This window comes from Procambarus clarkii, chromosome 14 (genome assembly GCF_040958095.1).
Source record: "Procambarus clarkii isolate CNS0578487 chromosome 14, FALCON_Pclarkii_2.0, whole genome shotgun sequence".
Classification (NCBI taxonomy): domain Eukaryota; kingdom Metazoa; phylum Arthropoda; class Malacostraca; order Decapoda; family Cambaridae; genus Procambarus; species Procambarus clarkii.
Window position 1 is genome coordinate 31,633,815 of NC_091163.1, and position 26,622 is coordinate 31,660,436.

General features: G+C 40.8%; 1 protein-coding gene across 1 annotated transcript in view; it reads right to left on the minus strand.

Moving 5' to 3' along the window:
- LOC138364781 (blastula protease 10-like) overlaps positions 1–26,622 on the minus strand; it is a 141,032-nt gene that overhangs the window by 7,829 nt on the left and 106,581 nt on the right. The window contains exons 7-8 of the mRNA XM_069324754.1: positions 16,249–16,383; positions 15,442–15,525 (exon numbers count right to left, since the gene is read on the minus strand). Coding sequence (XP_069180855.1) covers positions 15,442–15,525; positions 16,249–16,383 — 219 coding nt within the window. The remainder of the gene's footprint in view (positions 1–15,441; positions 15,526–16,248; positions 16,384–26,622) is intronic.

Genomic DNA, 26,622 nt, shown 5'->3' on the forward strand with positions numbered 1-26,622 from the left:
GCACAGAAGCCTTCCAGCAACTGGCATAACAGGTACGCCTTAACCCGCTCCACCACCCGCTCAGACCCCACCAGAGCAAGTGAGGGGTCATTTATACGTTAATTTCATCAAGTCCCTGTTAATATGGGAAGACACAGTGTCTCTGCTTAAGGCACAACTCTCCTAAACACGAGAGTTAAGTATACAACTTTAGAACACTTTCCCACCAGGAGACTCGAACCCTAGCCAGCACAGAAGCCTTCCAGCAACTGGCATAACAGGTACGCCTTAACCCGCTCCACCACCCGCTCAGACCCCACCAGAGCAAGTGAGGGGTCATTTATACGTTAATTTCATCAAGTCCCTGTTAATATGGGAAGACACAGTGTCTCTGCTTAAGGCACAACTCTCCTAAACACGAGAGTTAAGTATACAACTTTAGAACACTTTCCCACCAGGAGACTCGAACCCTAGCCAGCACAGAAGCCTTCCAGCAACTGGCAAACAGGTACGCCTTAACCCGCTCCACCACCTGCTCAGACCCCACCAGAGCAAGTGAGGGGTCATTTATACGTTAATTTCATCAAGTCCCTGTTAATATGGGAAGACACAGTGTCTCTGCTTAAGGCACAACTCTCCTAAACATGAGAGTTAAGTATACAAACTTTAGAACACTTTCCCACCAGGAGACTCGAACCCTAGCCAGCACAGAAGCCTTCCAGCAACTGGCATAACAGGTACGCCTTAGCCCGCTCCACCACCCGCTCAGACCCCACCAGAGCAAGTGAGGGGTCATTTATACGTTAATTTCATCAAGTCCCTGTTAATATGGGAAGACACAGAGTCCCTGCTTAAAGCACAACTCTCCTAAACACGAGAGTTAAGTATACAACTTTAGAACACTTTCCCACAGGAGACTCGAACCCTAGCCAGCACAGAAGCCTTCCAGCAACTGGCATAACAGGTACGCCTTAACCCGCTCCACCACCCGCTCAGACCCCACCAGAGCAAGTGAGGGGTCATTTATACGTTAATTTCATCAAGTCCCTGTTAATATGGGAAGACACAGTGTCCTCTGCTTAAGGCACAACTCTCCTAAACACGAGTGTTAAGTATACAACTTTAGAACACTTTCCCACCAGGAGACTCGAACCCTAGCCAGCACAGAAGCCTTCCAGCAACTGGCATAACAGGTACGCCCTTAACCCGCTCCACCACCCGCTCAGGACCCCACCAGAGCAAGTGAGGGGTCATTTATACGTTAATTTCATCAAGTCCCTGTTAATATGGGAAGACACAGTGTCTCTGCTTAAGGCACAACTCTCCTAAACCGAGAGTTAAGTATACAACTTTAGAAACACTTTCCCACCAGGAGACTCGAACCCTAGCCAGCACAGAAGCCTTCCAGCAACTGGCATAACAGGTACGCCTTAAACCCGCTCCACCACCCGCTCAGACCCCACCAGAGCAAGTGAGGGGTCATTTATTCGTTAATTTCATCAAGTCCCTGTTAATATGGGAAGACACAGTGTCTCTGCTTAAGGCACAACTCTCCTAAACACGAGAGTTAAGTATACAACTTTAGAACACTTTCCCACCAGGAGACTCGAACCCTAGCCAGCACAGAAGCCTTCCAGCAACTGGCATAGCAGGTACGCCTTAACCCGCTCAGACCCCACCAGAGCAAGTGAGGGGTCATTTATACGTTAATTTCATCAAGTCCCTGTTAATATGGGAAGACACAGTGTCTCTGCTTAAGCACAACTCTCTTAAACACGAGAGTTAAGTATACAACTTTAGAACAACTTTTCCCACCAGGAGACTCGAACCCTAGCCAGCACAGAAGCCTTCCAGCAACTGGCATACAGGTACGCCCTAACCCCGCTCCACCACCCGCTCAGGACCCCACCAGAGCAAGTGAGGGGTCATTTATACGTTAATTTCATCAAGTCCCTGTTAATATGGGAAGACACAGTGTCGCTGCTTAAGGCACAACTCTCCTAAACACGAGAGTTAAGTATACAACTTTAGAACACTTTCCCACCAGGAGACTCGAACCCTAGCCAGCAACTGGCATAACAGGTTCGCCTTAACCCCGCTCCACCACCCGCTCAGACCCCACCAGAGCAAGTGAGGGGTCATTTATACGTTAATTTCATCAAGTCCCTGTTAATATGGGAAGACACAGTGTCTTGCTTAAGGCACAACTCTCCTAAACACGAGAGTTAAGTATACAACTTTAGAAACACTTTCCCACCAGGAGACTCGAACCCTAGCCAGCACAGAAGCCTTCCAGCAACTGGCATAACAGGTACGCCTTAACCCGCTCCACCACCCGCTCAGACCCCACCAGAGCAAGTGAGGGGTCATTTATACGTTAATTCATCAAGTCCCTATTAATATGGGAAGACACAGTGTCTCTGCTTAAGGCACAACTCTCCTAAATACGAGAGTTAAGTATACAACTTTAGAACACTTTTCCCACCAGGAGACTCGAACCCTAGCCAGCACAGAAGCTTTCCAGCAACTGGCATAACAGGTACGCCTTAACCCGCTCCACCACCCGCTCAGACCCCACCAGAGCAAGTGAGGGGTCATTTTATACGTTAATTCATCAAGTCCCTGTTAATATGGGAAGACACAGTGTCTCTGCTTAAGGCACAACTCTCCTAAACACGAGAGTTAAGTATACAACTTTAGAACACTTCCCACCAGGAGACTCGAACCCTAGCCAGCACAGAAGCCTTCCAGCAAACTGGCATAACAGGTACGCCTTAACCCGCTCCACCACCGCTCAGACCCCACCAGAGCAAGTGAGGGGTCATTTATACGTTAATTTCATCAAGTCCCTGTTAATATGGGAAGACACTGTGTCTCTGCTTAAGGCACACACTCTCCTAAACACGAGAGTTAAGTATACAACTTTAGAACACTTTCCCACCAGGGAGACTCGAACCCTAGCCAGCACAGAAGCCTTCCAGCAACTGGCATAACAGGTACGTCTTAACCCGCTCCACCACCCGCTCAGACCCCACCAGAGCAAGTGATGGGGTCATTTATACGTTAATTTCATCAAGTCCCTGTTAATATGGGAAGACACAGTGTCCTCTGCTTAAGGCACAACTCTCCTAAACACGAGAGTTAAGTATACAACTTTAGAACACTTTCCCACCAGGAGACTCGAACCCTAGCCAGCACAGAAGCCTTCCAGCAACTGGCATAACAGGTACGCCTTAACCCGCTCCACCACCCGCTCAGACCCCACCAGAGCAAGTGAGGGGTCATTTATACGTTAATTTCATCAAGTCCCTGTTAATATGGGAAGACACAGTGTCTCTGCTTAAGGCACAACTCTCCTAAACACGAGAGTTAAGTATACAACTTTAGAACACTTTCCCACCAGGAGACTCGAACCCTAGCCAGCACAGAAGCCTTCCAGCAACTGGCATAACAGGTACGCCTTAACCCGCTCCACCACCCGCTCAGACCCCACCAGAGCAAGTGAGGGGTCATTTATTCGTTAATTTCATCAAGTCCCTGTTAATATGGGAAGACACAGTGTCTCTGCTTAAGGCACAACTCTCCTAAACACGAGAGTTAAGTATACAACTTTAGAACACTTTCCCACCAGGAGACTCGAACCCTAGCCAGCACAGAAGCCTTCCAGCAACTGGCATAACAGGTACGCCTTAACCCGCTCCACCACCCGCGCAGACCCCACCAGAGCAAGTGAGGGGTCATTTATACGTTAATTTCATCAAGTCCCTGTTAATATGGGAAGACACAGTGTCTCTGCTTAAGGCACAACTCTCTTAAACACGAGAGTTAAGTATACAACTTTAGAACACTTTCCCACCAGGAGACTCGAACCCTAGCCAGCACAGAAGCCTTCCAGCAACTGGCATAACAGGTACGCCCTAACCCGCTCCACCACCCGCTCAGACCCCACCAGAGCAAGTGAGGGGTCATTTATACGTTAATTTCATCAAGTCCCTGTTAATATGGGAAGACACAGTGTCTCTGCTTAAGGCACAACTCTCCTAAACACGAGAGTTAAGTATACAACTTTAGAACACTTTCCCACCAGGAGACTCGAACCCTAGCCAGCACAGAAGCCTTCCAGCAACTGGCATAACAGGTACGCCTTAACCCGCTCCACCACCCGCTCAGACCCCACCAGAGCAAGTGAGGGGTCATTTATACGTTAATTTCATCAAGTCCCTGTTAATATGGGAAGACACAGTGTCTCTGCTTAAGGCACAACTCTCCTAAACATGAGAGTTAAGTATACAACTTTAGAACACTTTCCCACCAGGAGACTCGAACCCTAGCCAGCACAGAAGCCTTCCAGCAACTGGCATAACAGGTACGCCTTAACCCGCTCCACCACCCGCTCAGACCCCACCAGAGCAAGTGAGGGGTCATTTATACGTTAATTTCATCAAGTCCCTGTTAATATGGGAAGACACAGAGTCCCTGCTTAAGGCACAACTCTCCTAAACACGAGAGTTAAGTATACAACTTTAGAACACTTTCCCACCAGGAGACTCGAACCCTAGCCAGCACAGAAGCCTTCCAGCAACTGGCATAACAGGTACGCCTTAACCCGCTCCACCACCCGCTCAGACCCCACCAGAGCAAGTGAGGGGTCATTTATACGTTAATTTCATCAAGTCCCTGTTAATATGGGAAGACACAGTGTCTCTGCTTAAGGCACAACTCTCCTAAACACGAGAGTTAAGTATACAACTTTAGAACACTTTCCCACCAGGAGACTCGAACCCTAGCCATGACCCCTTATTATTGCTCAATCTCGTGCGGCTAGAATTGCCGCTAATTGCAATTCTAGAATTAGAATTGCTAATCTAGAATTGCTAGACCTCTGTATTTAATAATTTTCTGCGATTCCCTGAAAGAAGCAGCACCACCGCTTTCACGTGTGCTGTAGTGGAGGTAGGTACTGGCCAGTGTGGCAGCGCACGTGTAGTCCCATACCACTTGCTTACCATCCTTCCAAGGTAGCAAGGTGACCCCATCAGGGCGCTTCTGAGGGTCGTTAGGTCTGGATAAGTGTGGTTCTCTTCGTGCCGGGCAGCGGGCTGTGGCGAGGCTCCTCTTGATGATGTCGTTGACTTCTTCATGTCTTGCGATTTTATATATATATATATATATATATATATATATATATATATATTGGTGTATACTGGCAGCAGGTTTTCTTTCAAACATGTTTCATTGAATATGACCGCATATTCTGTATTTATTATTTTCTGGTTTAGGGCTTCTATCCCTCTAACTATTTTCTTAGCATCAGGGCTTAATTGGAATAGGAGTTCTCCAAAACTCATTTTCGTACTTTTAAGGTGAAGAAAAGAAGTGATTTACTATAGAGTGTATTACACTTATTTGTATAATTTGCACGACGTTTCGAACCTCCATGGTTCATTCTCAAGTGAACAGATCTTACAATACTAGTTGATTTTATACCCGCATTAGGTCAGGTGATAATACAATGAAGGTGAAAAACATGGGGGGAAACATAAGGGATAAACATAGGGGCTGCAGAAGGCTTATTGGCCCATACGAGGCATCTCCTATCTAAACACAAAGATTAATCCAGTGTAATTGGCCTGTTGTGTTGGACACAAGACAATGTCCAACACAACAGGCCAATTACACTGGATTAATCTTTGTGTTTAGATAGGAGATGCCTCGTATGGGCCAATAAGCCTTCTGCAGCCCCTATGTTTATCCCTTATGTTTCCCCCCATGTTTTTCACCTTCATTGTATTATCACCTGACCTAATGCGGGTATAAAATCAACTAGTATTGTAAGATCTGTTCACTTGAGAATGAACCATGGAGGTTCGAAACGTCGTGCAAATTATACAAATAAGTGTAATACACTCTATAGTAAATCACTTCTTTTCTTCACCTTAAAAGTACGAAAATGAGTTTTGGAGAACTCCTATTCCAATTAAGCCCTGATGCTAAGAAAATAGTTAGAGGGATAGAAGCCCTAAACCAGAAAATAATAAATACAGAATATGCGGTCATATTCAATGAAACATATATATATATATATATATATATATATATATATATATATATATATATATATATATATATATATATATGTCGTACCTAGTAGCCAGAATGCACTTCTCAGCCTACTATGCAAGGCCCGATTTGCCTAATAAGCCAAGTTTTCCCTGAAAAAATATATTTTCTCTAATTTTTTTCTTATGAAATGATAAAGCTACCCATTTCATTATGTATGAGGTCATTTTTTTTTATTCGAGTTAAAATTAACGTAGATATATGACCGAACCTAACCAACCCTACCTAACCTAACCTAACCTATCTTTATAGGTTAGGTTAGGTTAGGTAGCCTAAAAAGTTAGGTTAGGTTAGGTTTGGTAGGTTAGGTAGTCGAAAAACAATTAATTCATGAAAACTTGGCTTATTAGGCAAATCGGGCCTTGCATAGTAGGCTGAGAGGTGCGTTCTGGCTACTAGGTACGACATATATATATATATATATATATATATATATATATATATATATATATATATATATATATATATATTGCTAATATGTAAATAAAAATGTAAATATTCGTTTGTTCAAAATCACTAATCTCTGAAAATTCTTTACCAATTGCTTTGAAATTTTCACACAACGTTCCATTCGCATCCGAGCAGGTTTTTATATACATACTATATAGATGTCACGTATGTGATGGGGAAAAAATACACTTCTTTTGAAAAACAGTGCCATCTATTGAACGCAGTAGCAACACACGCTATTCTATATATGTTATGATTCCATTTCAATGTTTCCGATTGCATCGATGAATTGAATTTTCATAGATTTTGATTTATTTTCATTTTGATTTATTTATTTTGTATGACATTGCATTGGAATTGAGCTGTGTTGTTACCATACCGTTTATTTTGTAAGTATATGTAGAGATTCCACACCAGTGACAAGTAAAAACATTCTTTTTTTAAGAAACAGCGCCATCTGTTGCACGTAAGAGCAACACATGCTATACTAAATATGTTACGCTTCCATTTCAGTGTTTCTGATTGCCCTGATGAATTGAATTTTCATAGATTTCGATTTATTTTCATTTTGATTTAATTATTTTGTGTGGCATTGCGTTGGAATTGAGCTGTGTTGTTTACCATACCATTCATTTCGTGAGTATAAGTATAGATGCCACACCTGTGACTGTTTAAAAACATTTTTTTTTAAACAGCACCATCTGTTACACATAAGAGCAACACACGTTATACTAAATAAGTTACGATTCCATTCCAATGTTTCTGATTTCATTGATAAATTGAATTGGTTGGGAGGATGAGAAGAAAATAAAGAGTACTCAGAGAAGACCTTGTGGATCCTCACTGAACACTTTAATATATTCTTCTCCTACCACCCCTATTCTTTTGGTATGTGTGTATATATCTAACTTTATTTGAAAATTTCATTACACAGAAAAGGGCTACAACATTGGTTACATGCAGGGGACACGGCTACTTATCACAAATTGTAGAGTTCCTCCAGCTCCTCAGATGGCGGGCAGGAACCATGGATGCAGTGAGCATTTCCTCTCTTTATCGCCACACTAAGGCACTGAAAGAGAAAACTGGCAGCTCTAGGGTCTCTAGTTGTTTCAATTAGCTTGGACCTCAACTCCTTCAAGAAACTAGCAGCACTTTAACCCAGGCACCAAGTGTCTCTGAGGCAATGGGGACAAAATTGTAGTGGTGCTCAAGGTCTCTGTATTTACGTAACTTTGCTGCTTCTCGGTGATTAGCAGCACCTCCTGCTTGTGTAGCACTGAAGTCAACATAGGTGTTGGTTAAAGTTGAAAGTCCCACACCAACTGTCTACCATGCTTCCAGGGGTTCACCATGAATTTGTCTGGGCGACCGACAGGCTCATCAGAGTTGCGGGACATTAGGTAACGGAGCTCTCTCTCTGTTGGACAACCAGCTGTAGTAAGGCTTCTCTTAATAATGTCGTTAACCTCGCTGTGTCTTGCATGCCATCCTCCTGTCCTTTGGCAGTGAAGGCCATGCCGTCCGTACCTGTCGGCCACTGAATCGCGACAAATACACCTGTATTCGGTGTGGATTGGGGCAGTGAGGCGGAGAGCCACGGCAATTCGGAGGGCCAGCAGTGTGAGACGTGTGCCAGTTGCTGACATTGGGGTTGCTAATAGGAAGTCACCTGCATGAGGAGCTGCTACAGCTTTAAGTTGGATATATGTATATGTATATATATATATATATATATATATATATATATATATATATATATATATATATATATATATATATATATATATATATATATATATATATATATATATATTAAATATGACCGAAAAAGTAAGATTAATAATTCTAACACGAATTTTCTCGATCTTTCGTACATTTCTTTTCACTGTTGGTGGTAATTCAAAAATCAATTCTACAAAATTCATTTTTTATTTCTAGTCTGACACGACACTTGAGCGCGTTTCATAAAACTTATTACATTTTCAAAGACTTTAGTTTACACATACACAACTGAATAGAACTTACACATCTCCGATTTGTTTATATCTACATTTGAGTGAGGTGGATGAGATGAGATGGTATTAATAGGGTATTAAATTCATCAACACAAGACAGAACACGAAACAATGGGTATTGAATGGAAGTGATTGTAGAAAGTCTATTGGTCCATATTTCTTGATGCTTCTATATTGGAGCGGAGTCTTGAGGTGGGTAGAATATAGTTGTGCATTAATTGGCTGTTGATTGCTGGTGTTGACTTCTTAATGTGTAGTGCCTCGCAAACGTCAAGCCGCCTGCTATCGCTGTATCTATCAATTTCTGTGTTGTTTACTAGGATTTCTCTGGCGATGGTTTGGTTGTGGGAAGAGATTATATGTTCCTTAATGGAGCCCTGTTGTTTATGCATCGTTAAACGCCTAGAAAGAGATGTTGTTGTCTTGCCTATATACTGGTTTTTTTGGAGCTTACAGTCCCCAAGAGGGCATTTGAAGGTATAGAAGACGTTGGTCTCTTTTAAAGCGTTCTGCTTTGCGTCTGGAGAGTTTCTCATGAGTAGGCTGGCCGTTTTTCTGGTTTTATAGTAAATCGTCAGTTGTATCCTCTGATTTTTGTCTGTAGGGATAACGTTTCTATTAACAATATCTTTCAGGACCCTTTCCTCCGTTTTATGAGCTGTGGAAAAGAAGTCCCTGTAAAATAGTCAATAGGGGGTATAGGTGTTGTGTTAGTTGTTTCTTCAGAGGTTGCATGGCGTTTCACTTTCCTTCTTATGATGTCTTCGACGAAACCATTGGAGAAGCCGTTGTTGACTAGGACCTGCCTTACCCTACAGAGTTCTTCGTCGACTTGCTTCCATTCTGAGCTGTGGCTGAGAGCACGGTCGACATATGCGTTAACAACACTCCTCTTGTACCTGTCTGGGCAGTCGCTGTTGGCATTTAGGCACATTCCTATGTTCGTTTCCTTAGTGTAGACTGCAGTGTGGAAACCTCCGCTCTTTTCCATGACTGTTACACCTAGAAAGGGCAGCTTCCCATCCTTTTCCATCTCGTAAGTGAAACGCAGCACGGAACTCTGCTCAAATGCCTCCTTCAGCTCCTGCAGATGTCTGACATCAGGTACCTGTGTAAAAATGTCGTCAACATACTTGCAGTATATGGCTGGTTTCAAGTTCATGTCGACTAAGACTTTTTGCTCGATAGTACCCATGTAGAAGTTTGCAAACAGGACACCTAGGGGAGAACCCATGGCGACCCCATCTACTTGCTTATACATGTGCCCATCCGGGCTCAAGAAAGGTGCCTCTTTAGTACAAGCTTGGAGTAGTTTCCTTTGAATATTTTCTGGTATGTCAAGAGGAGTACAGGCTGGATCACGATACACTCTGTTGGCTATCATCCCGATTGTCTCGTCCACAGGTACGTTGGTAAACAGCGATTCTACGTCCAACGAGGCTCTTATCCCTGTGGCCCGTGTGCCCCGCAGTAAGTCAACAAATTCCTTTGGAGACTTCAGGCTGAAGGCGCAAGGGACATAAGGAGTCAGCAGGCTGTTGAGTCGCTTCGCCAGTCTGTACATGGGTGTGGGTATCTGGCTAATGATTGGCCGAAGTGGGTTTCCAGGCTTGTGTGTCTTGACATTTCCATACGCATATCCAGGTTTATATTCCCCAATAATCTTTGGCAGGTGGAGTCCAAATTTCTTGGCGTTCACAGTTTCGATCAGTTTGTTGACCTTTGCTTTCAATTCGGTTGTAGTGTCCTTCGTTACCCTTTGGAATTTAGTTTGGTCAGAGAGTATGAGGTTCATTTTCGCCAGATATTCGTCTTTTTTAAGAATGATGTATATTGGCGACTTGTCACCTCTCCTGACAACTATCTCCTTGTTCTCACGAAGGCTTTTAGCTGCCGCTTTGAGCTCGGGGGATAGTATGGTGCTTCTGTAATTACCTCGATTCTTTCCTCCTTCCGCAATAAGTTCTGCTTGTAAGGTATCTTTGGTAGTGACCTTCTTTTGTGTCTCGAGGTCGAATATGTCGTCCAACAGAATTTCCAACTCCACTTTCCGGGCCATCTCACTCGGTCTGGACATAACGTGACAGTTTATACCCAGATTTAGGAGAGTGACTTGGTCCTCAGTGAGGTTGATTCCTGCAAGGTTCAGGAAGCCATCTCTTGGTCGTGGAATTGCCATAGGTCCTCCATATAACGTTGTTAGTTTCTTGATAATCCTTGTTTCAGTTATTTCTTGATGCTTCAATATAGAAGCATCAAGAAATATGGACCAATAGGCTTTCTACAATCACTACCATTCAATACCCATTGTTTCGTGTTCTGTCTTGTGTTGATGAATTTAATACCCTATTAATACCACCTCACCCCATCCTCCTCACTCAAATGTAGATATAAACAAATCGGAGATGTGTAAGTTCTATTCAGTTGTGTATGTGTAAACTAAAGTCTTTGAAAATGTAATAAGTTTTACGAAACGCGCTCAAGTGTCGCGTCAGACTAGAAATAAAAAATGAATTTTGGAGAATTGATTTTTGAATTACCACCAACAGTGAAAAGAAATGTACGAAAGATCGAGAAAATTCGTGTTAGAATTATTAATCTTACTTTTTCGGTCATATTTACTAATATATGTCTACAGGAAAGACTGCTACCAAAATATACTAATATTAAAACGCATGACCAAGCAGCAAGGAATCAAGCCTTCACGATAAAATATCGCCAGGATCTGATTCGTGATCAGATATACAAGGCAGAAAATGAAATCAAAGACAACAAAACGCAACTACTTCATGCTACAAACGAATGGAGAAATAGCAACATCGACGAAAGTATCCGTACCCGCATTGAACAACACCTCGACATCCTCACAGACCAACATCACCTCAGCACTGAAACAAGGATTATCAAGAAACTAACAACGTTATGTGGAGGACTTATGGCAATTCCACGACCAAGAGATGGCTTCCTGAACCTTGCAGGAATCAACCTCACTGAGGACCAAGTCACTCTCCTAAATCTGGGTATAAACTGTCACGTTATGTCCAGGCCGAGTTAGATGGCCCGGAAAGTGGAGTTGGAAATTCTGTTGGACGACATATTCGACCTCGAGATACAAAAGAAGGTCACTACCAAAGATACCTTACAAGCAGAACTTATTGCGGAAGGAGGAAAGAATCGAGGCAATTACAGAAGCACCATACTGTCCCCCGAGCTCAAAGCGGCAGATAAAAGCCTTCATGAGAACAAGGAGATAGTTGTCAGGAGAGGTAACAAGTCGCCAATATACGTCATTCTTAAAAAAGACGAATATCTGGCGAAAATGAACCTCATACTCTCTGACCAAACAAAATTCCAAATGGTAACGAAGGACACTACAGCCGAATTGAGAGCAAAGGTCAACAAACTGACCGAAACTGTGAACGCCAAGAAATCTGGACTCCACCTGCCAAAGATTATTGGGGAATATAAACCTGGATATGCGTATGGAAATGTCAAGACACACAAGCCTGGAAACCCACTTCGGCCAATCATTAGCCGGATACCCACACCCACGTACAGACTGGCGAAGCGACTCAACGGCCTGCTGACTCCTTATGTCCCTTGCGCCTTCAGCCTGAAGTCTCCAAAGGAATTTGTTGACTTACTGCGGGGCACACGGGCCACAGGGATAAGAGCCTCGTTGGACGTAGAATCGCTGTTTACCAACGTACCTGTGGACGAGACAATCGGGATGATAGCCGACAGAGTGTATCGTGATCCAGCCTGTACTCCTCTTGACATACCAGAAAATATTCTAAGGAAACTACTCCAAGCTTGTACTAAAGAGGCACCCTTCTTGAGCCCGGATGGGCACATGTATAAGCAAGTAGATGGGGTCGCCATGGGTTCTCCCCTAGGTGTCCTGTTTGCAAACTTCTACATGGGTACCATCGAGCAAAAAGTCTTAGTCGACATGAACTTGAAACCAGCCATATACTGCAGGTATGTTGACGACATTTTTACACAGGTACCTGATGTCAGACATCTGCAGGAGCTGAAGGAGGCATTTGAGCGGAGTTCCGTGCTGCGTTTCACTTACGAGATGGAAAAGAATGGGAAGCTGCCCTTTCTAGATGTAACAGTCATGGAAAAGAGCGGAGGTTTCCACACTGCAATCCACACTAAGGAAACGAACATAGAAATGTGCCTAAATGCCAACAGCAACTGCCCAGACAGGTACAAGAGGAGTGTTGTTAACGCATATGTCGACCGAGCTTTCAGCCACAGCTCAGAATGGAAGCAAATCGACGAAGAACTCTATAGGGTAAGGCAGGTCCTAGTCAACAACGGCTTCTCCAATGGTTTCGTCGAAGACATCATAAGAAGGAAAGTGAAACGCCATGCAACCTCTGAAGAGACAACTAACACAACACCTATACCCCCTATTAGACTATTTTACAGGAACTTCTTTTCCACAGCTCATAAAACGGAGGAAAGGGTCCTGAAAGATATTGTTAATAGAAACGTTATCCCTACAGACAAAAATCAGAGGATACAACTGACGATTTACTATAAAACCAGAAAAATGGCCAGCCTACTTATGAGAAACTCTCCAGACGCAAAGCAGAACGCTTTAAAAGAGACCAACATCGTCTATGCCTTCAAATGCCCTCTTGGGGACTGTAAGCTCCAAAAAAAAAACCAGTATATAGACAAGACAACAACATCTCTTTCTAGGCGTTTAACGATGCATAAACAACAGGGCTCCATTAAGGAACATATATTCTCTTCCCACAACCAAACCATCGCCAGAGAAATCCTAGTAAACAACACAGAAATCATCGATAGATACAGCGATAGCAGGCGGCTTGACGTTTGCGAGGCACTACACATTAAGAAGTCAACACCAGCAATCAACAGCCAATTAATGCACAACTATATTCTACCCACCTCAAGACTCCGCTCCAATATAGAAGCATCAAGAAATATGGACCAATAGGCTTTCTACAATCACTTCCATTCAATACCCATTGTTTTGTGTTCTGTCTTGTGTTGATGAATTTAATACACTATTAATACCACCTCACCCCATCCACCTCACTCAAATGTAGATATAAACAAATCGGAGATGTGTAAGTTCTATTCAGTTGTGTATGTGTAAACTAAAGTCTTTGAAAATGTAATAAGTTTTACGAAACGCGCTCAAGTGTCGCGTCAGACTAGAAATAAAAAATGAATTTTGGAGAATTGATTTTTGAATTACCACCAACAGTGAAAAGAAATGTACGAAAGATCGAGAAAATTCGTGTTAGAATTATTAATCTTACTTTTTCGGTCATATTTAATAATATATGTCTACAGGAAAGACTGCTACCAAAATATACTAATATATATATATATATATATATATATATATATATATATATATATATATATATATATATATATATATATATATATATATATATATATATACACTTGTGTTTCAACTTTAGGCAATACCTATGTTGACTTCAGTGCTACACAAGCAGGAGGAGATGCCAATCACCGGGAAGCGGCCAAGTCACGTAAATACAGAGACCTTGAGCACCACTACAATTTTGTCCCCATTGCCTCAGAGACACTTGGTGCCTGGGGTAAAAGTGCTGCTAGCTTTTTGAAGGAGTTGGGGTCTAAGCTAATCGAAACAACTAGAGACCCTAGAGCTGCCAGTTTTCTTTTTCATCGCCTTAGTGTGGCAATCCAGAGAGGAAATGCTCACTGCATTCATGGTTCCTGCCCGCCATCAGAGGAGCTGGAGGAGCTGTTCAACTTGTGACAAGCAGCCTTGTACCCTGGATGTAATCAATATTGTAACTTTTTTGTGTAATGACATTTTCAAATAAAGTTAGATAAATATACACACATACCAAAAGAATAGGGGTGGTAGGAGAAGAAAATATCAAGGTGTTCAGTGAGGATCCACAAAGTCTTCTCTGAGTACTCTTTATTTTCTACTCCGAGGCTATGGGTCCCTACACTTGCACCAGAGGTGGTACCCCTTCTAGGTTTAAAATATATATATAAATATATATATATATATATATATATATATATATATATATATATATATATATATATATATATATATATATATATATATATATATATATATATATATATATATATATAACAATATAACAATATATATATATATATATATATATATATATATATATATATATATATATATATATATATATATATATATATATATATATATTGTTAACCGCCATATGATGGATAATAACATTTCATTCAGTGCTACCAACTGAGCCTCAAGCACCCACTATAGGGAAAGATCCCAGAGACACCCTAAGGGCATCCAACTGGAAGTTTAGGGTTTCCCTGGTGTGTGACACTTAAGCAAGAATTGTTACGGGGTACATGTCCTAAACAAATATACTGCTAACCACATATCTTGAGGAATAATATTTCATTCACTTGGGGACCATCGGAGCCTTAAACCACGAACAACAAATGCCACTTAGTTGCTATTTCTTCTCCAACAGTGATGTGCCTGATACTTTGAATTCAGTCATGATTTAAATGAAAATAAATGGCTAACAATATAACTGAAAATAGTGAAGGTCGGCAACCCCAAGAAGCGCTTGGTGGAAAATGAAAAAGAATGAAGTACAGTGAGCAGTGATCTAAACTTTAGCAATAACATATATAAAGAAATGTTTACCCACATACCTGGCTGTCACAGACAAATATACACAGAGGACCGTAAACCCGAATCTAAATAATATGACATAAACGTCGATTGATTGATGATTGATGAAGACTAAGCCACCCAAGATATGGCACGGGCATGAATAGCCTGTAAGACATGCACACAGAATCCTCTCACCTGCAGGGTAGTTATTGGGGTAGTTGGGAGAGGTGATGACGCCTGGTGTGGTGATCGTCCTTGAGCATGGTTGTCGTAGGGCATCTGCCAGGAAGTAGACTGATGGTTAGTTATTGGTTGTTAAAGGTTAATAGTATTTGGTAGATGGACGACTGTGTGTGGTCCGTTGGAAATATCCTTCAGCTGCTGGACCATGTTTACTACGTCGCCATTTCTAGTGGAATATTAGTCGATCGTTGTCAGTAGGTCACATTCAGAAGACAATATTTGGTTGGTTAACTTTAATTCATTAGGTGATCAATTTTAATAAAGAGCAGTTGATAAATGGGTGGTAGTAAGTCATTCATGGTGCACATGTGATTAAATGTTTGCCTGGAGTAGCAAGTATGGAAGGTAACTTGAATGATAAGGTGATAATTGATGACACAATGTTGTGAGAGAGGTGATGTTAGCATGGTGGTCATACCGTAGTACACAGTGTTGTGAGAGAGGTGATGTTAGCGTGGTGGTCATACCGTAGTACACAGTGTTGTGAGAGAGGTAATGTTAGCGTGGTGGTCTTACCATAGTACACAGTGTTGTGAGAGAGGTGATGTTAGCGTATTAGTCTTACCATAGTACACAGTGTTGTGAGAGAGGTGATGTTAGCATGGTGGTCATACCATAGTACACAGTGTTGTGAGAGAGGTAATGTTAGCTTGGTGGTCTTACCGTAGTACAGTGTCTTGAGAGAGGTAATGTTAGCGTGGTGGTCTTACCGTAGTACACAGTGTTGTGAGAGAGGTGATGTTAGCGTGGTGGTCTTACCATAGTATCCGCCAGTGACAGTCTGACACAGGGGTCCGGCGGTGCCAGGGGGACACACACACTTACAGTTGGCGCCAAAATAGCCGCCTTTCTTGCACGGGTCTTTAGCGACTCTACACGCCTTCAGCCACTTGTCTGTGGACAAATGTACTTCTTATATATTCAGTATGTGTCTAGAGCTACAGACACACTTATCATAAAGAAGGTTTTCATAAGAGTAAATTCATTCAGTAATAAGGAAGAACATTACCATCCTCATCATTCAGTAATAAGGAAGAACATTACCATCCTAATCATTCAGTAATAAGGAAGAACATTACCATCCTCATCATTTAGTAATAAGGAAGAACATTACCATCCTCATCATTCAGTAATAAGGAAGAACATTACCATCCTAATCATTCAGTAATAAGGAAGAACATTACCATCCTCATCATTTAGTAATAAGGAAGAACATTACCATCGTCATCATTTAGTAATAAGGAAGAACATTACCATCCTTACCATTCAGTAATAAGGAAGAACATTACCATCTTCATCATTTAGTAATAAGGAAGAACATTACCATCCTTATCATTACATCCTTACAGTAATTCAGAACAAACACAACTGCGGCCTAACACACACAAGATCCATGTCACACACTTCACTACATGCCAGTATAAAATCACCAGTCAATATCTTGTAAAGTATGTAAATTCACTAGTAAGTTAGTAAATGTATGATAACAATGTTATTATTATCACCAGATAATTATTATATAAGTAATATGCAAACACTCTTAAGTGAGGCCCAACCTGCCAAACACACAACGAAACTAAGACTTTGTTACAATGTTCGAACAAGTTTTAACACCTCCTAATAAGTTGTAACTACCAATATAGCATGTTGAAAAACGTTCTAATGCGTCATAAAACCGTTATAACAAGATGTAACGACTTTATTACAAGTTTAACAAGCAGAAAATAGGGAGTTACGTTGTGTGTTTGCTGGGAAAGAACTAACATATCACATTAAACCTTCACAGGCATCCAAGGACAAAATAGCCCTACAAATAAAAGGTTTTTGATAATTAAACATATTGTTATTCATATTAAAAACAAAATGTATCTTTAAAAGCTCATGTCAGGGAAGCTTTTTATATGATTATGTATTCTTTCTTCTCTTTCAATACGAAACAAAGTGTGGAATTCCGTTCAAGATGATTTTCTTCAGTTATTTCGTGAAAAAAAAATTGAAAATCGTCATCATCTTATCTTGAGATGATTTCGGGGCTTAGCGTCCCCGCGGCCCGGTCCTCGACCAGGCCTCCTTTTTGTTACACATCCCCAGGAAGCAGCCCGTAGCGACTGTTTAACTCCCAGGTACATATTTACTGCTAGGTGAACAGGGGGCACTAGAGCGAAACAAAATTTGCCCATTTCTTTCCGCCTCTACCGGGGATCGAACTTGAAACCTCAGGACTACGAATCCGAAGCGCTGTCCACTCAGCTGTCACGCCCCTAATAAGTGATCAGAGAACACAATAATTTGTATTTTCACGTGTTACCAAGAGCAACTTATCACCCTGACTGTCCTCCAAATGACACCAAAAATACCTATGTCACTTGTGTCATAGTCATCTCCAAGTGACACCACACGCCACTTATTCTCAAGACATTATAACACAAGAGATGGACAACGTCTAGACATTATAACACAAGAGATGGACAACGTCTAGACATTATAACACAAGAGATGGACAACGTCTAGACATTATAACACGAGATGGACAACGTCTAGACATTATAACACAAGAGATGGACAACGTCTAGACATTATAACACAAGAGATGGACAACGTCTAGACATTATAACACAAGAGATGGACAACGTCTAGACATTATAACACAAGAGATGGACAACGTCTAGACATTATAACACAAGAGATGGACAACGTCTAGACATTATAACACAAGAGATGGACAACGTCTAGACATTATAACACAAGAGATGGACAACGTCTAGACATTATAACACAAGAGATGGACAATGTCTAGACATTATAACACAAGAGATGGACAATGTCTAGACATTATAACACAAGAGATGGACAATGTCTAGACATTATAACACAAGAGATGGACAATGTCTAGACATTATAACACAAGAGATGGACAACGTCTAGACATTATAACACAAGAGATGGTGGAGAGAGCACGTCCGCTAATACGGCCAATGATATGTTGATGGTGGACTAACTCCAACAAATCCAAAATCACCATCTTTTTCTGTTAAAGAACTGCACGCCCTCTTCTTTTTCAACTCTATTCACTTTCTTCAAATCCTACTAACATTTCTATATCTCCTTCCACTACAGTTCTTGGCCTCACACCTGATCAACACCTACACTTTCCTACACACACTGCACAGAAACATGCAGTTTCTACTGCATGTTTAAAACTTTACTAGACAAACAGATTGACAGACCATGAACGAACAACACATTGACTTTCTCCTACACGCTCATGGACGTCCTCGCAACAAACATGATCTCTTCTTCACTGTCCATGATCCTCCTAATTCTGATTTCGTTGATTTATAACTCACAACACCCAGCACTTACCATCAGTAAATTTCAGCCCTGACGCTTTTGATCCAATCACTGCGATGATGTGTGAGTTTCGTGATGAACCTCGGACCTGTTGTTGTCGCTCAAACACTCGACCTGAGTACTTGCCTCGAATGCCTAAACCAATTGACACACAGCTGGGTTAAGCCCTGGCACTTTTTCTCCTCCTACTATATTTCCTTTCCCCTCACTTTTTCTCTCCCTACTTCCCGCTCGCCCAATAGGTATTTTTTTCCCTCTATCAAGTCTTAGTCTTAGTTGGTGCCGAGGGAAAACTGTCGGCTGGTGTAGACAGCACGGCCGCAGCCAGTCAGAGATGGTGATTGGTGTAGGAGCAGGTGTCGTCGATGCAGGAGTAGCAAGTATTGTCGGAAAATCCGACACCATTTAATAAATATATCATACAGACAGATAATAATTGCTGCTGTATTACCAACAAGTTACCCATAGAAAACGTAACTTGTAGTGGAATTACCGTCTATAGAAAACGGGATATCATCACCACATACTATTATAAATCACCACCTATTATGGTGGGAATTATTCATAAATACATTAGTCTTTGGACTTTACCATCATAAAACATCTCATATAAATTAACTTAATTATCAATATTAAAGTAGAGTAAATGTGACCCTTCTATCACTTATTGACATCTGGACAATGTAAGCTAGGCGTCAGGGTGAGGGAGGGCAGCCATTGTTTATACTAGACCAGAGGCTCACGGGAGCAAATACGGCTCCTGTTAATTTTACTTGGACGTAGTGTTATGGAAACCAAAGGTGTACCATTATCAACACGCTGTCAACAAATCAAGTTAAGTGTTCTTCCGAAACCCATGTATCTTTCATTTATGGCCATTAATGTCATTATATAGGGTGACCCGGTTAGAGCACGTGGTAGCCTCATACTAAAGGTAATTAAGCCAGGTCTTCATTGTTCCATGTACAGTGTTTCTCTGATATACCTGTCATATATAGGATTCTGGCTTTACAGCTAGCGCCCTTTTAACAGGTCAAGACGAGGAAGCAAGGCTTTGTGCATTAGTTACCAGGGTGATGGAAGCTACCTCAAAGAGGGAAAATGTGGTCTCTACATCCTGGTTATACCTGGTGGATTAAGGTCAGCTGTACTATAAGATAAGGAACCTCTTCAATGTATGTAGTCTATTACTGTAGTTTGATTGGCTGCATATATATAAATTAAATTAATATAAACCCCCCCTAATGTGTAGAGGATCGATTTGTGAGATTATGAGATTATTGCAGAAATACAGTCCACTTATCATTATACAAATTGCTATTGAAGTATATAAATTAACGTAAATATAAATTCATATAAATTAAATAAATATAAATCTCACAGGTCGGTTCCCACATTATTTGGTCCTTCGAAACCGAATTATTTGGACCTTCAGAACCGGAATATTCGGTCCTTTGAACCCACATTTGGTCATCTTAGTACCGGATGAACCAGTTAACCAGTGGATTCATTAAATAAACTAGTGCAGTGTGATTTAAACAAAGGCCAGCCAGTCAAAGACAGCGGCGTTGCCTCGTGGGAGCTCAGGAGCCCCCCCTCAACTGAGTTCAGCTTCGTCAGTGGTTTCATGCACACCCACAGATATTTGGTGGCGTGTTATTTCGTGAAATGACAGAGCTAATATTGAAGCCAGCCAAATTAGTAACTGTGTCTTCGCGATATTGTTCACGGATTTCGTGGTGTTAAATTTCGCGAGAGATTATCTATGAATTTTGTGGAGTTTATTTCGCGAGGTCACTAATAATATTTAATACTTCTAGATAATATTAGAAGTTTCATAGAGGCAATTAAGAGGCTATTATCAATAATTGTGTATATTATTTCTCCAAAATAGAGAATTATTTAATATATATTGCACTAGTGATCACAGTATAATATTTACTAATTGCCAACCCACAACAGGGTAGGATATTTACCATTGACTAGATGAACTATTATTGTTCATCCTAGTCCTATTACCATAGTCAGTTGTACTATATTGATCAACCTAACACCATTAATGAATGGTGCAGACCCTATTTTGGGTGTAATTTTTATCAACTCGAGTTGAGTTGTGTATATATAATAATTTACTTATGATCATTACACCTTTGAGTGATTCATTAGTGTCTCTACCATCCTAGGGTGATATAGAAGAGCTAACCTAAAGGTACTTCCAGTGACACTGGTTTATCACTCAAATCATTAGTGTGTATGATTGTATATATATAATGTGTATTAATTTTAAGTGCTAACCTCTAGTAGAGGTAGGATTATTGCCTAGTGAGTGCAGAATTTACCCTAGGCTACCATCAGTACTTGTTCAGTATTATGAGCGACCCAAGTACAAGCCCCACAAGGCTTCACCAACTAGCCAGTATGGATAATGCAGGGAGAATGAAAAGAACCCTTGCAGGTCTTAAAGGCCACTTAACAAGACAGATCAAGAAATGTGAAGATTTGTCACAACAATCTCAAGTTGATTATGCTGACCTGGAAAGCTATTATCAAGCAGCTGCAGGTAAATTTGAGCAAATCAAATGCCAAATAGCAACATATGTGGCTGAACTTGCCAACACCAATTTATCAGAAACAGAAATAGACGACATTATGGTTGATCTAGCGAATTATGAAGATCACACTCAGGCCACGTTACAGCCTTATGTCAAATTAATTGCCCAGAACAAGGCAACAGCAACAACAACAGTTGCATCTAATACGAGTCAAGCAGAAGCTCGACTCCCTCCAATTAATTTACCCACTTTCTCAGGAAAAGATGAGGAAGATTGGGACGAATTTTGGAACAAATTCGTTGACCTTGTAGACTCAAAACAATCTTTACCAAAGAGTAGTAAATTCTCTTATTTGCAAGGCTAATTATCAGGTGAGGCTAAAACAGTAGTATCCCATCTGAGATTAACTAATGACGGCTATGATCTGGCAGTAAAACTCCTCAAGGATAATTATGCTGATCCAGAAGTAAGAACATCACATTTAGTTCATGAGCTGTTGCATTTACCCCCACCGGAGGCTTCAGCTGATTCACTCCAAGTCTTCAAGCTGGAGGTAGAATCATTGATCAATGCCCTCAGCCTGACAGCAGATACAAACGGGGCTGAGTGGGTCTTGAAAATAATTGTCCAGGAGAAAATACCTAGGGACATATTGAGACAAATGAGTGCTCATTACAATAAAAGCATCTTATCCATGAATGAAATATCTGAAGGTTTAAAGTCAGTAGTTCATGAATTACGAACACATGACAAATTAAAACCACCAAGTAAACCCTTAGAAACCAATAATAGTAAACCACAGAGTACCAAAGGTACTCCAAATCAATCTAGACAATATAATTCAACACCAAAGTGGAACAGTGGCAGTGTGGGCGTATATGCTTTAGGACCCTCCAAGCCTATAGTTACTGTGTCACCCAAGAACGTGACACCAAAGGGTACTGGAAGCTATGGAACATGATTGTTCTGCAATGAGAAACATTCAATGTACCACTGCCCTAATTTTCCTGATAGTGACGCCCGTGTTGAACGACTCAAAGATTTGCAACATTGCACGAGGTGCCTCAGGAAACATAACATCAACGACTGTGATACCCAATTACACACCTGTAATAGGTGTAACAAAGGTCAGCACCATGCAGCATTGTGCAGAGACACCAAAACAACGTCTCCAAACCCCAAGGTGGAAGATAGCATTCCCACCACAGTACAGTACTGCAAGGTGCAACAAACAAAGAGTGTCCATTCGGCAAAGTCTAAAGGTAATACGACTTTGCCTACTGCCCAAATTACCATCCTGAATAAGAGGGCCAAGGTCCATACCCGTGGGTTGTTTGACCAAGGGTCCCAGAGAACATATATCACTAAAAAGCTGGCAGATGAATTACAATTAAGGCCTGTAGCCCAGATGTCATTCAACATCTCAGGGTTTGTAACAGATGCAGGACCTCAAGTCTACCAGGTGGTACAACCATCAGTACGTTTAGGCAGGTACGTCTGTAGAGTACAAGCCATTGTGGTGGACAAAATACCAGTAGACCTACAAGTTCAAGGTCTGAGAGCAACAGCCAAATTCCTGAGAAATAGAGGAATAAAATTGGCAGATAATATTAAGTCTGATCACCTCACCGACTTCGGTCTCCTTGTTGGGACAGACTATTGCCATCGATTCATCGGTAGCCCTACTAAATATCAGGGTATAACCATGTTAAACTCTGCAGGAGGTAAATTACTCTCAGGCCCTGTATCAAGCCTGAGGAGACCTATGCCTGCAGATAAACAATACCAATAGAAATCTAAATTTGTCAGCTGATTATATTTCTCCAGTAGCATTATACTAAGGAGATTACAGCTGACTATACCAACAGAGGTTGATGTTAGTATCATCATTTAAAGCTGAAGATGAGTTCATGAGGCCTCAGTGGCAAATCAGTGAACAGAAGCCTAAAACAGCTACAAGTCACTGCGACCAATGTCACTGAACCCACTACAGTCTCAGAACCATAATTTACTTTAATGATGAGCTATTCAATCTTCTGAATCAATTAACTAAATTAAACCCCAATAAATCTGATGACTGATTTGATACATTTATTATTTAATCAAGATGTATTCCATGGGCCTCAGTGTTTATATATCAGTGACCAGTTACCTGAACAAACTTTAAGTTATATCTAATGTCACTGATCTCACTGCAGTCCCTGAATCATACTTGACTGTAGTACTTGATCACATTCAGTCTTCTGGGTTAAATAATATGTAATAAGGCTTGAATATTAGCCTTTCAAGAGTTAACAGGGAAATGAAATCGCATTAGACTTCTAACCCCTGCAACTCTAGTATGGGACATCCGTCCTGTACGAACAGACGCACAAATGTGTGATTACTAACTACTAACATCAAATTAATCTAATAATTCGAAGGAGGAGTATCGGTGTTCGTCTGTTCTAAAGAGGACTTCGACCCGCGAGCAGCCCCCTGGGGAATTATGTCGGAAAATCCGACACCATTTAATAAATATATCATACAGACAGATAATAATTGCTGCTGTATTACCAACAAGTTACCCATAGAAAACGTAACTTGTAGTGGAATTACCGTCTATAGAAAACGGGATATCATCACCACATACTATTATAAATCACCACCTATTATGGTGGGAATTATTCTTAAATACATTAGTCTTTGGATTTTACCATCATAAAACATCTCATATAAATTAACTTAATTATCAATATTAAATTAGAGTAAATGTGACCCTTCTATCACTTATTGACATCTGGACAATGTAAGCTAGGTGTCAGGGTGAGGGAGGGCAGCCATTGTTTATACTAGACCAGAGGCTCACGGGAGCAAATACGGCTCCTGTTAATTTTACTTGGACGTAGTGTTATGGAAACCAAAGGTGTACCATTATCAACACGCTGTCAACAAATCAAGTTAAGTGTTCTTCCGAAACCCATGTATCTTTCATTTATGGCCATTAATGTCATTATATAGGGTGACCCGGTTAGAGCACGTGGTAGCCTCATACTAAAGGTAATTAAGCCAGGTCTTCATTGTTCTATGTACAGTGTTTCTCTGATATACCTGTCATATATAGGATTCTGGCTTTACAGCTAGCGCCCTTTTAACAGGTCAAGACGAGGAAGCAAGGCTTTGTGCATCAGTTACCAGGGTGATGGAACCTACCTCAAAGAGGGAAAATGTGGTCTCTACATCCTGGTTATACCTGGTGGATTAAGGTCAGCTGTACTATAAGATAAGGAACCTCTTCAATGTATGTAGTCTATTACTGTAGTTTGATTGGCTGCATATATATAAATTAAATTAATATAAACCCCCCTAATTTGTAGAGGATCGATTTGTGAGATTATAAGATTATTGCAGAAATACAGTCCACTTATCATTATACAAATTGCTATCGAAGTATATAAATTAACGTAAATATAAATTCATATAAATTAAATAAATATAAATCTCACAGGTCGGTTCCCACATTATTTGGTCCTTCGAAACCGAATTATTTGGACCTTCAGAACCGGAATATTCGGTCTTTTGAACCCACATTTGGTCATCTTAGTACCGGATGAACCAGTTAACCAGTGGATTCATTAAATAAACTAGTGCAGTGTGATTTAAACAAAGGCCAGCCAGTCAAAGACAGCGGCGTTGCCTCGTGGGAGCTCAGGAGCCCCCCCTCAACTGAGTTCAGCTTCGTCAGCGGTTTCATGTACACCCACAGATATTTGGTGGCGTGTTATTTCGTGAAATGGCAGCACTAATATTGAAGCCAGCCAAATTAGTGACTGTGTCTTCGCGATATTGTTCACGGATTCCGTGGTGTTAAATTTCGTGAGAGATTATTTTCGAATTTTGTGGAGTTTATTTCGCGAGGTCACTAATAATATTTAATACTTCTAGATAATATTAGAAGTTTCATAGAGGCAATTAAGAGGCTATTATCAATAATTGTGTATATTATTTCTCCAAAATAGAGAATTATTTAATATATATTGCACTAGTGATCACAGTATAATATTTACTAATTGCCAACCCACAACAGGGTAGGATATTTACCATTGACTAGATGAACTATTATTGTTCATCCTAGTCCTATTACCATAGTCAGTTGTACTATATTGATCAACCTAACACCATTAATGAATGGTGCAGACCCTATTTTGGGTGTAATTTTTATCAACTCGAATTGAGTTGTGTATATATAATAATTTACTTATGATCATTACACCTTTGAGTGATTCATTAGTGTCTCTACCATCCTAGGGTGATATAGAAGAGCTAACCTAAAGGTACTTCCAGTGACACTGGTTTATCACTCAAATCATTAGTGTGTATGATTGTATATATATAATGTGTATTAATTTTAAGTGCTAACCTCTAGTAGAGGTAGGATTATTGCCTAGTGAGTGCAGAATTTACCCTAGGCTACCATCAGTACTTGTTCAGTATTATGAGCGACCCAAGTACAAGCCCCACAAGGCTTCACCAACTAGCCAGTATGGATAATGCAGGGAGAATGAAAAGAACCCTTGCAGGTCTTAAAGGCCACTTAACAAGACAGATCAAGAAATGTGAAGATTTGTCACAACAATCTCAAGTTGATTATGCTGACCTGGAAAGCTATTATCAAGCAGCTGCAGGTAAATTTGAGCAAATCAAATGCCAAATAGCAACATATGTGGCTGAACTTGCCAACACCAATTTATCAGAAACAGAAATAGACGACATTATGGTTGATCTAGCGAATTATGAAGATCACACTCAGGCCACGTTACAGCCTTATGTCAAATTAATTGCCCAGAACAAGGCAACAGCAACAACAACAGTTGCATCTAATACGAGTCAAGCAGAAGCTCGACTCCCTCCAATTAATTTACCCACTTTCTCAGGAAAAGATGAGGAAGATTGGGACGAATTTTGGAACAAATTCGTTGACCTTGTAGACTCAAAACAATCTTTACCAAAGAGTAGTAAATTCTCTTATTTGCAAGGCCAATTATCAGGTGAGGCTAAAACAGTAGTATCCCATCTGAGATTAACTAATGACGGCTATGATCTGGCAGTAAAACTCCTCAAGGATAATTATGCTGATCCAGAAGTAAGAACATCACATTTAGTTCATGAGCTGTTGCATTTACCCCCACCGGAGGCTTCAGCTGATTCACTCCAAGTCTTCAAGCTGGAGGTAGAATCATTGATCAATGCC